The sequence below is a fragment of the Haplochromis burtoni genome, unplaced genomic scaffold, assembly GCF_018398535.1.
Source record: "Haplochromis burtoni strain Fernald_Lab_line unplaced genomic scaffold, NCSU_Asbu1 Contig_100, whole genome shotgun sequence".
NCBI lineage: Eukaryota > Metazoa > Chordata > Actinopteri > Cichliformes > Cichlidae > Haplochromis > Haplochromis burtoni.
In genome coordinates this window covers 503,712-518,502 of record NW_024582461.1, presented here as the reverse complement: position 1 = coordinate 518,502, position 14,791 = coordinate 503,712, and the positions used below count along the sequence as shown (strand labels likewise).

The following is a 14,791-nucleotide window of genomic DNA, read 5'->3' as shown; positions in this document are numbered from 1 at the left end:
AAAAAGAGGACGCAGGCTATTTGGGGTATTGACAAATTTATTTGCACCAATAAGCCAAAAATCACAGGTTTAGCAGAACTATTCATCCAAATGGTATAAAAAAAATGAAATGCAGCACACAATTAACTGTTAGCTAATAAATATAAAATTGCTCATGATTCACTATAAAATATTGCTTCTAGGGTCTACAAGCTAAACTCTGTGACTTGAGGATAAGAGCAGTGACTGAGCAGAGTGGTCTGTAAGTTCAACAGGTTACAGGTTGTGAGCCTGACAGATGTTCAGAGAGTCTCTTAACATCAGGTCACGCAGACGCCACAGTGCATCCACCATGGTGGTGTGGGCTCCTTTGCTCTTCAGCCAGTGAGCTGGCAGCCGACTCTCTTGTTCTTTGGTCAGGTGAGAATCTCGCCTTTGCGCTGTTAATGGAAACGCATATTTCGCCTTAAGTGTGATTATTCAAAAGGCAAATAATGTTCACTATTGCCTTTGAAAGCAAACAAAAACAAAGATATGCACACACTCAAACTGGTAAACATGCTGGGAAATGACAATTTGGGTTTAATGCAAAAATTAAGGCAACACAGTCAACATTTTAGAAATATATTCCTATCATGTAAGGCCAGCATCACATATGGGGAAAAAAGTATTGTGTAAGCTCCTGCTTGAATGCCTCAGAGCTAATTAGGCTGATTGGAAGGAGGTCAGCAACATGACTGGCTCTTAAATAAGCTCCCCATAGAGGTCAAATCTTTGAAAGGTGGAACAATTCATAATATCATCAATGTAAAATGTATTTTAAAAAAAAGGATTTGTGGATTTCATCATCTACAGTGCATCAGAAGCTATCATTTAGCTATTTCCCCTAAATGTACCCATGAAAGGGTTGATACTGGTAGCATGTAATCATTTACAATTACTGATAAGCAGAAATATCACTTATCAGTAAATAGCACTGGAGAGTAGCTGATTTTTTTTTCTTGGTTGAAAGAACTTTATAAAAGTTATACTATAGTAAAAATATGAATAGGTTAAACATACAATACAAAATGAAAGCATTTGTATGAGAGTATTAACATATTAAAAGTGTGCCATTTAAGTGTGTTGTTCAATAAGACAGGAAAAAAAAACTGCTTGGTTAATTAAATGTTGCCCATTTGAACCCATATGAAGGAAAGCTGGCAGCAATGTAGGACTGAGAGAAGTTACCATACTTATAATCACAACTCTTCTCATTAAGACATGACTGAGTCTGATAATTATAATTGAACTTTTCATTTAAAATATTGTTTTTACTGCGTGTCTTTCCCCACTCTCTCTCCCCTCTTGATTTCATACATGTTGACCTCTAATCAGGAACCTAACCTAAGTTACCATGGTGCTCTACCCCGGTAGGAGGTGATCCACCTTCGTTGCACTGAAAACCCAGTGTCAACCCTCAAGTTTCTCAGACAAGCCGAAATCCTGCTTTGTATTACAGGAATCTGGTCCTCTCAGTTTTCCAACCTCTTACAGAGGGGTGTTATTATGTTGCTTTAATTTTTGTGACAATGACTTAGACATAATTTTAACATAAGAAAAAAAAAAACTTCAGAGCAAAATGCAGTCTTTACAGTTGTTGCAATAACTCTTCAGAGCTTAAAAATACAAAAATGTTAAAAGGACAAAGCAACTGGAAAAAAAAAAAAAGCAGTGATGGAGAGTTTTCTAGAAATAAAAGTAAAAACAAAGAACCTACCTTTGAGTGCTTGGTCCCACTTGCTAACAGTGCTGGAGTCTGAATTTAAGCCCTCTATGTACTTCAGGTAGGCCTCTGAGTGAAGCACTCTCTGAGTCTTTGGTGGTGGAGCCACAAACATGGGAGTGGTGGGCTGCAAATGTGAGGGTTGGCCTAACTGTCCTTGTCCAGGGTAGGGTGGAGGAGCATGCTGTCCTGGGCTAAACATCCCAGGCTAAGGTCACACAATGACAATATTTTGTTAGTATGTAGATGATACATAGAATGCATAATTTAAATTATCATTATGATTATCATTATTTGCAAAAAAAAAAAAAAAAAAGGCCTATATATACACTTGCTAGTAAAACTGAAGCAGGTGATGTCTGATTATGCAGGAAACAAAACAAAATCCATATTTTCTTGAACAGTTAAAAACACCAATATAAACTATATAGAAATATGAAATAACACCTATACAGCCAGGGTTTTTCTGCACTCAGGCTCACCTGCTGAATAAAGTTTCCTTGTGCAGGACTTCCCGCCATGCCATTCATACCAGTGCCCATCATCCCTGTTGTAAATGAAAATATTTAGCTTGTGTGCATTTTGTAACTGTGGTAAACTCTTGTTTTTGTTCATTTTATGTTAAGCTTTATAATGACTCATGGAAATGTTAGTTTTTTAACTACCAGTTGAACGTTAGTGGTTTGGTATCAGTTTTGCATGCATTCCATGTGTGAATTTCATATATTTGTTTGTATATTTTAAGTGTGAAATGTGAGAGCACTTTAGAAGAGACTGCTTTGGCTGCTCAGTGTGTAGATCAGGCTTTGCAGCCTGTGGACCAGGTAAACCCCCTCCAGCAGGAGAGACACGACTGGATGTGACTGAGCAGGTGCGGCTAGGACAGTGGCCCTTACCCTGATGAGGCATGCCAGGGTACCCGGGCATACCTTGCTGGAGATGGTGAGGAGGCAGGTGAGGACCCCCTGTAGGGTGAGGTGGCATTGGGGCCACACTCAGCAAACCCTCATGGGGGCCCTGCATTGGCATGTAAGGTGGACCGTAAGCTCCCATCATGCCTTTGGGAAAAGTGTGAGGAGAGGACAACATATCCATGCATAAGTGACATGCAGCTGACACCAAAATAACATGCACTACTACTGCACACAGTGGCCCCTTTCACACAAGTACCTTAAACCACAAGGGCTGTTAATTTAAAAGTTTTCGCATGTCTACAGACTTTCTACCATTCATGCAACTACATTTTTTCCTCATTTGTGAGCTCTGAACGGCAAAGATGACCGTATGGGAGATAAAATTCCACCACTGTGTGAAATGTTGTTGTTAGCATGGGAATTCCTGAGATAAGATCACAGTGACCTTAGACCACTGAAATCTAGTCAGCTCATTCTTGCACTGATTACATTTCCAAAAAAAGAAATGTTGGCCTCCAGCCACACATGGTCATCGGCAAAGATAAATAGACACAGTTGATGGTTGATATTGAAGGTTTCATGTGAAAGGGGCAGACAATACATATGGGTTTGAGAATGTTAGCAAAACAAGCATGAATGGGAAATGAAATATTAACAAAAGGCATTCATAGTTAAAAAAATAATATTCATGCAATTCATGTCATGCAATATAAAATATGAAGGTTGATGACAAAACTACAAACAAATAGCAGCAAATAAAGAGGAAAAACTGCAATAACAACATCGTTTTGAGATAAACTTCTTTTCAAGTGTTAGAAAATTACAGGATTACTGTCTTTAATTCAGTCCAGCCTCATTTTTCCTGCTGTCAAACACTCGTGCTGTCTCTGAGAGGGGTTACCTGACACAGGTGTCATGGTCTGGTTTATCATTCCCATAGTGCTAGGCGAAGGTACCACCCCCATCAGTGCCCCTACAGGGGTACCTGCTCTTGGGGAAGCTTGCTTCTGAGGTGGCCTCTCACGCTCTTGCTGTTCCACTATTTTGGCTGCACGCTCTGAAACATCCAAAGATGTGATTTTATTTTTTTTTTGTTTTGCTAGCACAAGTTCAAATAGATTCATATTTGTATTCATTTAATTATTTTATCTGACCTTCATACTCTGCCTTCTTGGAAGCTTCGAGGTTCCTCCACTCGGTGCCTACCAGTCGACTCAGCTCCCCGAAGGAAAAGTCTGGGTGACGAGCTTTTATCACTGCTCTCATTTCACTGCTGAAGAGGATATAACCACTCATGTTGATCTTTCTCTTGGCCCCTTCCTTCTTTGACAAGCCTTTAACCTTAGGAGTGGTCTAAATGGAAAAGCAAAGACACAAGTTTATATATAAAAAAAAAAACATCAACATTTTCAAACAAGGAACAGATGGTTTAAAAAAATTAGACCTGCGAGGGTGTGTATGGCATGACATCCATGTCGTTTGTAAGTGGGGTTTGCATCTGAGGCAAAGAAGGTGTCTCTGGAGCTTCCTCATCCTCATCCATGTCTTCCATGTCATCATCTGCATCCTCCATATCTGCCAGTTTAACCTCAAGCTCATCTATCTTCTTGTCCAAAATTGGTGATGCTTCCTTCTGTGGCACTATTAATTTTCTACATGGAATAAAATAAGCAGACATCATAGCACCTCAGTGCTAATCGTTAAATTTAAATCAGAATCATAGAGAGCATAAAAGATGGCTGTGGCTTCAGGTCTGAAAAGAGAAGCCCATGTGCCTCAAAGCTAACGTTCTACTCAATTCCCAGCAGGGGGCAACTTCACCAGTGCAGTTTCAGTTCATCCTGAGTAAAACATAAAGTCCATTATGATCGTTATTCATGTCAGAAACGAGAATCAGCCAATGAGATCAGATCCGCCCCTCACTCATCAGCTCCAGTTTTACAAGAACAGCTTTACTGAATGGGGCAAAATAGAGTAAGTTCAATCCCCACACAGTGCTCAGAGGTTTGGTTAGTTTTAAAGTTGATCCAAAAGGTTGGACTGTTTTTTAAATACAGGTGTAGTCAGTTAATTTCAATATCAAGCACAAAAAAAAGCTTATTGGCAACTTCCCGTTGGCTACATCCATCCTTTATACCATCTATGATCCTAATAAGTGCTCTGTTTAACCAACAGACCTGAAGTAGTAGATTTCATCCTCAACCACTTTGGAAGAGTACGAGAAGCGTTTCAGACCCTTGAACTTTTTCATCATCTTCTCACTGTCAATGTAACGGCTCTCGCACAGCAGTACATCGTCTTCTGAAAGCTCGGTGGGTCTGCATGACAGGTAGTCCTTAAAGGAAGACACTACACATTTGCCTGGAGAGCAGACAGGCAGAATAAAAGATTAGAAAAGACTGCTGATGAAAAACTTGTTCTGAGGTGACTCAAATGTAGAAAATTATAGCTTTAATGTTCATTTAAACATTAATACACGAAATGGCCTTCTGGGAAATGCACTTTTGTCTGTCTTATCTAAACCTATTTCTCAAGTCTATGAGGTTGCCATTTAACCAATTTGTTTTCTGCTAGAAAAACAAAATTATTTTTTTCTTTAGTGCACAATTCATTTAAATGCATTACACGAGGAGTAAATGAGCTGACTCAAGAAATCTTTGGTAAGTTTTCAAAATCATACCTATGACACAAGTCATGGGCAGCGTCTCCTCCAAATGACTCAGAAACACCTCCCTCTTGTAAAACATCTTCGTGGGCTCATGCTCCGTTTCCTCAGGGTGAATGAAGATGGGTCCAAAGAAGAATGTAGTTCCATTCTGTAGCCACAGCTTCTCTATCCTATAGCCCAGCACAGGAAGTCATGTTACTAACAGCTAATAACTCCATCTTATCTAAACACCCCCAATCAACACATCAGGCCCTATTTCAAAAAGTGTCAATGTAGCATAATATATGTCAACCAACCTGGCAACCCTAGGTTTTGATAATCCATGAGACTGAATGTAAACACAGTCTCCCACTTTAAACCACATGTTTTTGTAGCATAACTGTTCATAGTACTGGCAGCCGGGCTCAGCTCCACTCATCTCCGTAGGGACATCCTCTCTCTCCTAAATGAACACAGACAGAGGATTCAGGTGTTTATTATATAGAAAAACAATCAACAGGCTCCTTATCAGTGTGCTAATAGTTTATGAGTTAATGCTTTCCAATTAACGCCAACTGGCGTCACCTTACCTTCTCTACAAAGCCATTGACTGTATATGCCACCGGTTTTTCCTGGTCAGGCTTCACAAACATTGAGGCTACACGAACAACAGGAAGAGGCGACTCCCGAGGGACTAATTTAAAGGAACTCTCCGGCATGGCCCAAATCTTGATCTTTTTGAAAAACTTGTTCCTGGCAGTGTAGCGGGATTCACACACATAAACGTCCTCAGGTCTGAAGCCCTCGGGTTGCATTTTGAAATAATCCTACAGAAAGATTCGTAATTAGACAATGGACTTTTGGCGGCTTAAATTAAACCATTTTCAATATGTGGTTCACTTTCTCACCTTCACAAAAATGACCACACATTTGCCCAAAACCTTACTGATGGACACTTTGTTGTAGTAGTCACTCTTGAAGACTTCTTTTTCCAGAAACTTGCGTGTGGCCAAGTGAAAGGTTTCACTGGGTCTGTAGAACCAGCAGCCATAGAGCCACTTCTCACCTGCATATATAAAACACAATCTGTTTTTAGCAAAATATACTGACTAAATGGAAACAAAATCAAGATGTTGAATCAGCTAACTTGCAGAAACAGAAATATTTAAAATCATGATGTAATTCTATAATTCTTCCTATAATTTTCAAGTTAGGCTACCTGCTTCATCCTCCCAAAGACGTTCTATACAGACAATGTGGGGCTGGAGGTTTGGTTCTGACGGCTCCACATAGACGAAGTCCCCCACGTGGTAGGTACTGTTTTCAAATCTGCAGTCTTGACTGTACACATGCTCTGGCTTTGACTGCCACGCCTCTCCCGCCAGGTCCTCGGGCTTCTCGTCTTCTTAAGGTGAGAAACATGTCATGATTCAATGCCACAACCACATTTAATATTCTTCACACCTCCTGCATGTCTTCTATAAGTTTACACACCTTGGTTTTCATCCTCATCCTTCTTTTGTTTGTCCTCTTCAATCTCTTTGGGAATTTTCTCCCTCTTTTCCTGGTCTACGTCACTGTGGAGGTGTTTTAACGTGTAGTTGAGTGCAACGGACAGTAAAATCTCGCCATTCTTGCACAGCTCATCCCTGATTTTGATGAAAAACTGTTGTAGCTCCACTGCATCCTCAAATATCTCAGAGTCAGTCCTGCCAACGTGAAAAACATTCATCATAAGAAAACACGGGCACACATTTGAGTTGTATCACCTAGTGTAGCAAAGCAAGTAAAAACAGGACTCATTTATTAGGAAGAGCCACATATTTAACAATAAACATTGATTTGCTTACAATAAAACTGATTACATTTAATGCATATACATTTTTTTAAATTTCAGTTTCAAAGTAAATATGTACCAGTATATGCACCATATCACTAATTTCTCCTGAAGAGCAGCACACAAACAAAATGTTTGATCTTTACAAAATGGAAAATATAACATGGGCAATGTTTCAAGGTAAAAATGTTCTAACCACTTAGCATTGTCAGACATTTATTTATGTTGTGAACACCCATTTTCATTTGCCATTTCTCTGGTTTTTGAAGCCTTGGTGAACCGCTCAAAGCAAATGCACTTTACTTTAATGGATAAACAATTAAAGAAAAAAAAAAAAATAATATAATAATTTTCCATACCTGTGTAACCTTCTTGCCTTCTCTAGCACTTCAAACGTGTGTTCCTGGAAGACATCGAGTCTCCTGTAGCGACCGCGCTCCACATTCATTCTGATGACATCAAAATTAAGCGGCGGCTTTTCAGGAGCAGCTGGATCAACAGCAGGAATCTCAGCCAGTGAGTCACTATAGCAGCGACCCTCTTCATCCTGGTGACCCATCACGGATACAAACAGGTTCCTGATCAGTTCTCGCACCAGAAGACCCACAGCTGGAGGGCCAAACTCCTCCCCTCCCTCTTGCTGTTTCCGTGTCTCCAACAACACTCGGTGCAACACTAAAGCATCCCGATAAATCAGAGACTCAGGCTCGTTGTATATGCAGGCATTATTGAACATCAAAGCAAAGTCCTCCACCAGGGCGTCGACATCTTGGTAACGGCCTGCAGCCATGTGGCTTCGCACACGTTCCATGTCGATTGGTCTCTTGATTGTAGCGTAGTAGTCAGGCAACTCGGCACGAGAGGGTAGACGGAGGAAGATTGTGCTTAGGCGCCGACCTCGGCGGTCAGTGAAGTTTCGCACAGCATCATACAGCTCATTTAACCTCTGCTGAAGAGGGGTGAGGTATTTGGACTTCTTTGGAGAAACACCACTCTTTCCTTATCATAAAAAATGTATGTTAGTTTTAAAAAGCTTTTAAAAAAGAAAAAAAAATGTGAAACAGAAGCTAAAAAGAGCCAGAAAACAAAAGAGCAATACAGCTCAAACTGTCCGAAATACTTAAAAATGCCTTTCTTGTTCTTTTTTTTTTAAGTTGATTTTTGAACATTTTTGCGCTATTAGATAGTCACAGCAGATACAGACAAGAAGCAGGAAAATAATATGCAGCTACAGTCCGACTGGCTGGGAAATGAAACAACTCGTTACTAATGGCATTTGTTCACATACTGTGCAAGTCCAACCACTAAGCCATGTAACTTTCCAGCCAACCCTGATTTCCACAGCTGCTGTTTTAAGCGAGACAGGCAGCGCTTTGGCTGATAATAATTTAAGAGGAACAACTATATAGTAGGTTACACCCCCCCCCCCAAAAAAAAAGTGCAAAGAAGTAGTTCAACAAATTAATTAATTTTTGAAAATTAAAGACTAACCAATTAGTGAAAAACGGGTCAAGGACACACAGACCTCAGTGTTATTACATGGTAATATTTTACAAGTGCAGAAGTATTTTCAACCAACATGCACAAGCATTCCCACTTACTTAGTTTCAGTTTGGGAGATCCCACATCCTCCTCCTCAGGTGGAGGACCCATCTCCTTGCGCTTATCTTTCAGTATCTTTTCCAAAATGTCAGCATCATTATATACCTACATAAACCAGAAATTGGGGAGTCAGAAGACTTAAAATCGTTATAAATTTGACTATAAGAAAAATTAAAGTTTTATCACAGAAGGAGTCAAAGTCCCAACCTGAGATCCCTCTTCGTTGTAATGCCGGGCATTGCGGAACATTAGCTTCATGTCTTCCATCAGAGCTTCCTCTGTGGCATAGCGCTCATTGCGAATGTTATGTTCAATTGTTTTCAGGTCCATCGGTTCAAGGATGACATTATAGTAGTCAGGGTAATCCTTCTTGGATGGTTTAACCATAAAGAGATCACACAGACGTCGATTTGTGCCTGCCTCCCTGGCCTCGGTCACGGCAGCATAAAAGGCTTTCATTCGGTTCTTTTTCACATTTTTTTTGTGGCTGGACAAAAATTAAAAATAGATAAAAGTATGACAACACTGAGACATTGAGAAAACATAAAAAAAATTATAAACGTTTGCAATTTTAATACTTTATATTTCAAAAGCATTAGTCTCAATAGAAATAATAATACCTTTTTCTCTTAACGCTCCCTGCATCAGAAGACAGAATGCTGTCCCCATCTTCGTCATCTCTCCTTAGAAGTTCCCTCTTTTTTGCCTACACAGAACAGGCAGATGGGTACATTGCCTTGCCTATTATTATCCATTATCTACAGTCTGCTTCAAATATTGTGCTTTTATAATGTGCTCTTTGACTTTTAAATGTACAGGTAAAACTGTTTTAAGCACAACCTGACAGAATGATTGACAAGGTGCTACCTGCATGATCTGCTGAAGCCTGAAAGCCCGTTTATAGATGCTTGAGTTAGGCATGTTGTAGCGCTTTGCATTCTCAAACATCAGATTGAGGTCAGCCTCAATTTGTTCCACGCTTTCATACTCGCCATTCTTCATCTTTGCCCTAAGAAGGAGAAAGAAAAAACTTTTTTTAAACTCCCCCCAGGAATGTAATTTGGTGGGAAAAGGGTTCATTTTTAAATACCATATGGTATGAATATCTGGTTCTTGCCTGATTTGCTGGAGAGAAGTGGGTTGTTTTATCTGCTGATAATAGTCGGGGTATTCCCTGCGAGAGGGCAGCTGCTGAAAGGGTTCAGAGAACATCTGGCCCTGGTTATTTCTGGCACCCCTCACAGCTTCGTACAGTTGGAAGATTGGGTTGCTCATCTCCATACTTGAACTCTGACTCTCAGCTTCTGACTCTCCCTCATCATAGCATACAGAACCTGCAAACATCGACAACACAAAGTGTTACTTTTTTCTGCACAGCCACAAAGTAAATTTGTCTGCTACATGAACTGATAAGAATTACCTGAGAGCACAGGATCGTCCTCACTCTCAGAGCCATACTGTAGAGCTACACTGACACCAGAAATTCGATCTCCCTGACCAGACCTGCGATTTCTAAATAGTAACACAAGATACACAATTCACCATATATATATCTTAAAGGTATGAGATTTTTCTGTTGGTATAACAAGCAGATTTGATTTGACACAAAGACAACGCTAAGAGCAATGTTATACTGTTGTTTAATACCTGATACGAAGACTAGATTTAGTAGGTTCTGCGTGCTCAAGCTCTGTCTTACGTTGGATGAAGACTTTCTTTATGGTGTTGGCGTCCTATAGAATAAAAGAGCAATTGTTAATATTCAGAGTATTAAAACTCATAAAGAAGAAAACTGAGAAAAGGACTTTTACCTTAAAAACCTGAGATCCTGGCTCATTGTAAGTTTTAGCATTTTTGGTCATCAGTTCAACATCCTTGGCCATAGCATTGACATTTTTATAGTATCCAATCTATGCAAATTAAATTACATTTTGATGGTTAGAAATGCAACACACTGAAGCTGTAAAATTAACAAATGGTTAAAGGTCAGGAAGCAAAATGACTACCTGTATTCTTTGAGCGATTGTTCTCAGATCTATCGGCTCCTTTATAATGGCATAGTAGTCTGGGTAATGCTAAAAAAGAAAGAACAATTCTATAACAGACTGGAGTTGGTACACAAAACCACAAACACAGGAAAACAACTGGACTTTACACTCCTAAAGTGCCTTGAATAAAAAACCTATATGTAAGAAAATCGCAAAGTGAAGCTTTGTTCAACCCGTCTTATATTATTATGCTTTGTGTGAAGAACAGTTAATCAATTTCAAGTGCAACTTACCACTTTGGAAGGCAATTTCTGGAACAGTTCACTGACCAGACGCCCTGAGGGATCAGCATGTGAGACTATAGCCTCCAAAAGTTGCTCCAGCACTTCCTTCAAACTTCCAGCTGAAGTCTAAAAGACAAATATGTATAAATAAGTTCTGACCCCACACAGCGGTGCTATTTCTTCATAATACAAAGGCAATATCCTGAAACAGATTTTAATATTTTTAAATTCAATAAAGAAATATGAACCCTTTCTTATTACTGAGCTAATAACTGGCAATCATACACACAGGGCAACTCAGTCTTACATGTAATGAGGACTTACCTCCTCTTCAGTTGCCATTCCTGGGTTATCCATATCATCGCCATCTTCATCATCCTCATCTCTGTCTCCAGGTTGCACAAACTCATTCCTTGTTTGAAAATACACTTCCCAAAGCTTGCATGCAGCTTGATACTCCTCACTGTCCCTCTGAATCATTAAACATGAGGCAAAAAAAAAAAATCACATAAGGTTTACATTGGGAGATGCATACCTAAGTAAAAGGTTATATAATGAAGCCGAAGTAATAGTGTATTTATTATAACCTTAGAGGCTACCTGTAGGAATAAAGAAAGCACTGTCGTTCTCCAAAACCTACCTTGTAGAATGATCTGGCATTGTTGAACAGGAGCTGAAAATCTGCAGTAAGCTGCTCAACATCATTATAATCCTCAGACTTCAGTTTATACTGAATCTTCGTCATATCAATTGGCTGGGACACCACTTCATAATAATCAGGCTGATTCCTGAAAAAGAAAAAAAAACAGGCTAATTGAAACACTTTCACATTATCCAACATTATTGAGTATGTTCAATAAACATTATTCATTCATTTTACAAAAGTGTGAAAACATTTTTTTCCTGCATATTTGTCACATTTCACTACAATTTAATTTTAAAAAATAGGCATAATAACATAAACTAAATATATAATAATCAGAGTAAATACAAAATTCAGTTTTTACATGAAAATGTCATTTATTAGGGGAAAAAACTGTCCAAACCCATCTCTGGCCCTGTGCGTGAATCAAGAAATTATGGGGAGAAATTTGGCTCAAAAGGGTTGCAAATGCCAATCAAATAATCCACAAGCATAACTAATTCTTGCAAATGTGCACAACGAGTACAATGATCAGTATTTAGTCAGGTTTGAATGTATGAATGTGTAAAATTGTTTTACATGTGGTCAGAGTGCTTTGTATTTGTGTGTGGATTAAAACAAATGTTTGTGAGTCCTCAAACGCTACACACAAATCATTGTACACATTTGTAAATCTTAGTTTATGCTTGTGGATCATATTTTAGGCACTTTTGAGGTAAATTTCTCTCCATAAGTAGTCAATCAAACTGAACCAAAGTGAGTAGGAAAAGATGTCAAAAACCAACATTTCATGCCACAAACTAAACAAACAGATGAAAAACAAAGTCATTGACATCTATCAGTCTGAAAAGAGTTACAAAAGCATTTCTAAGGCTTTGATAATCTAGCAAACAACAGTGAGAGTCATTATCCACAAATGGCAAAAACTTGGAAGAGCATTGAACCTTCCTCGGAGTTGCTGGCCTACCAATATTACTTAGAGAAACAACTCATCCAGGAAGTCACAAGTTCATGATGAGTTCATGATTCAACAATAAAAAAAGAGACTACAAAAATGGCATCCATGGGAGAATTCCAAGGTGGAAACCATTGAACATAAAGGCTCACATTTACCAAAAAACATCTTGACAATCCCAGAGACGTTTGGGAACACTTGATTGCGTTTCCCACAGCTTGCAGCTAACCGTTGCTGCCAAGGGTGGCACAACCAGGTTTTAATTTTTTTTATTTTTTTTTTTACAATATTCAAAGTTAAATTTGTGTTTTAACAAAGGGTGACCAGTTATTTTTTTTCTAACCTTCTTCCCCATAATAAATTACATCTTCATTTTTTTATTTACCGGTACTCAGGCTTTCTTTACCTAATATTAAATATCAAACAATGTAATTGTGACAGATATTTAAAAAGAATAAAACAAAGGGGTAAATACTTTTTTCATAGCAACGCCCATTATTCCATATATTCGGTACACATTTTGTGTTTGTCTTTTGCAGCTTCTAAACATTACTATGTAGGTAAGCTTTAGCTTTTCTGCAAAGATTACCTTGACTCCTCTTCAGTATTGTAATATCAAACAGATACAGTACCTCCTCTTTGGCACCCTTTGGAAGACTTCACTAAGCTGCCTCCCTTGATCATCCTTGTAGTCTCTGATAGTGTTGAACAATTCATGGCATACAGCAATCTAAGAGGGAGGAAAAGCTTTTAAAACTCCAATATACGTTTACTATGGTTTCAAAGGCACGTACAGATCACATCGGCCTTGCTAAAGTCAGGTCATGTAAAATACACACACACACACACACACACACACACACGCATTTACCGTATCCACAGGAGGGACATTGGAGACTCTTTTTCTTTTTCTGCCACTTCCAGGAGTAGAGGAAGAGACATCATCGAGGTCTCCCCCTCCGCTCACACTGCTGGAGGGAGAAGTAGCTCGTCTCCGCTTGGAGCTCGCTGACATCGCTGGCTGGTTAAACAACAGGCTAGCCCACGGCTACAAAAACAGAGAAAAAATAATAACGCCACTGTAAATTTATTTTCAATCAACTTAGTATAAAGAGGACAGTCGGTTTTTTATTCATCTATAAAGTCTAAAATGGGAAGTAGTACTTAATCAGATAACGTTAGCGTCGCTTGGATGTATGAAACAAAGCAAACAAACGAGCGGCAGTTAGCATGCTATTGCAACACGAGTAAATTAAAAACGATAAAGTTCTCTCCCAATAAAATACGCGCAAGCTGGGGGAAAAATAACAAATAATTTAAATTTCAAAAACAAGTCTTACCAAAATCTCAGAAAAGTTAGCCGTAATTCCCTGAGCAAAAATGTTTAGCGGCTAACCGGCTAGCCAGTGTTGTTTGAAAACTCCTGCCCGGATGTTGAGGTTGTGTTTGGAAGGCAGAGGCAAAAGTGCCAACCGAGGCAGTGCTGACCCCTAGAGTCTATCTGTAATACTGCACCGTGTACTATATTCAACGAACATTTTTACACGAATATGATTCATTGATTGACTGATTTCTAGTTCACGCCGATTTAAATCACAAGCCATACATTTATATGAATCAACACTGAAATACTAAAAGAAATTTCATATGGATCAAGTGGTTTTTCATAGTGGAGCTTCTGGAAGCATTACATAACAAGAAGCACATTCATGGGAAACAATAACATTTAAAACAATCACAGAATTTATATTAAAAAAAATTGAATAAGAAATCACAATTGACCCAGGTGGGGGTACACCCCGGACAGGTCACCAATCTTTCACAGGGAGACAGACAACCATTTACACTTAGAATCATAAATTAACCTAACTCATGTCTTTGGACCGTGGGAGAAAGCCAGAGTACCCAGAAGCAACCCACGCAAACAGGCCCCAGCCAGTTAGGGATTCGAACTCAGGACTTTCTTGGTGTCAGGCAGCAATGGTATCCACACCACTTCTTTGTGTTTTGACCTAAAGATTTGGTCAGGTTGAACCTTTTTCATGACTTTTTTTTTTTTTTTGGGGAGTGGGGGGGGGGGGGGGGGGTGTCAGAGACTGCAAACCCACCCAGTTGTGTTTCATCACAAAGAAACTTGGCAAACAAAAAATTAAAGAAGATTAAAGAAATGCGCAGAA

At 39.1% G+C, this 14,791-nt stretch overlaps 1 protein-coding gene across 2 annotated transcripts; it reads right to left on the bottom strand.

The window, feature by feature from the left end:
• Positions 1-17: 17 nt before the first annotated feature.
• On the bottom strand, positions 18-14,078 carry LOC102296685 (protein polybromo-1). 2 transcript variants are annotated; one of them, XM_014335217.2, is made up of 30 exons: positions 13,955-14,078; positions 13,486-13,662; positions 13,247-13,344; positions 11,657-11,804; positions 11,341-11,487; positions 11,026-11,142; positions 10,751-10,819; positions 10,556-10,654; positions 10,392-10,477; positions 10,165-10,256; positions 9,862-10,078; positions 9,612-9,753; positions 9,365-9,450; positions 8,952-9,231; positions 8,744-8,849; positions 7,502-8,141; positions 6,800-7,014; positions 6,525-6,710; positions 6,214-6,371; positions 5,896-6,132; positions 5,623-5,768; positions 5,339-5,496; positions 4,836-5,019; positions 4,103-4,310; positions 3,813-4,011; positions 3,560-3,715; positions 2,641-2,802; positions 2,227-2,291; positions 1,739-1,952; positions 18-419 (listed from the first exon to the last, which is right to left on the bottom strand). In XM_014335217.2, the coding sequence occupies exons 2-30, from the start codon at positions 13,627-13,629 to the stop codon at positions 256-258; spliced, it is 4,923 nt and encodes a 1,640-aa protein (XP_014190703.1). In that variant the 5' UTR covers positions 13,630-13,662; positions 13,955-14,078; the 3' UTR covers positions 18-255. The 2 variants fall into 2 exon arrangements, with proteins under 2 accessions (XP_014190703.1, XP_014190704.1); XM_014335218.2 differs by having other exon boundaries at positions 6,525-6,707.
• Between the last annotated feature and the right edge of the window lie 713 nt (positions 14,079-14,791).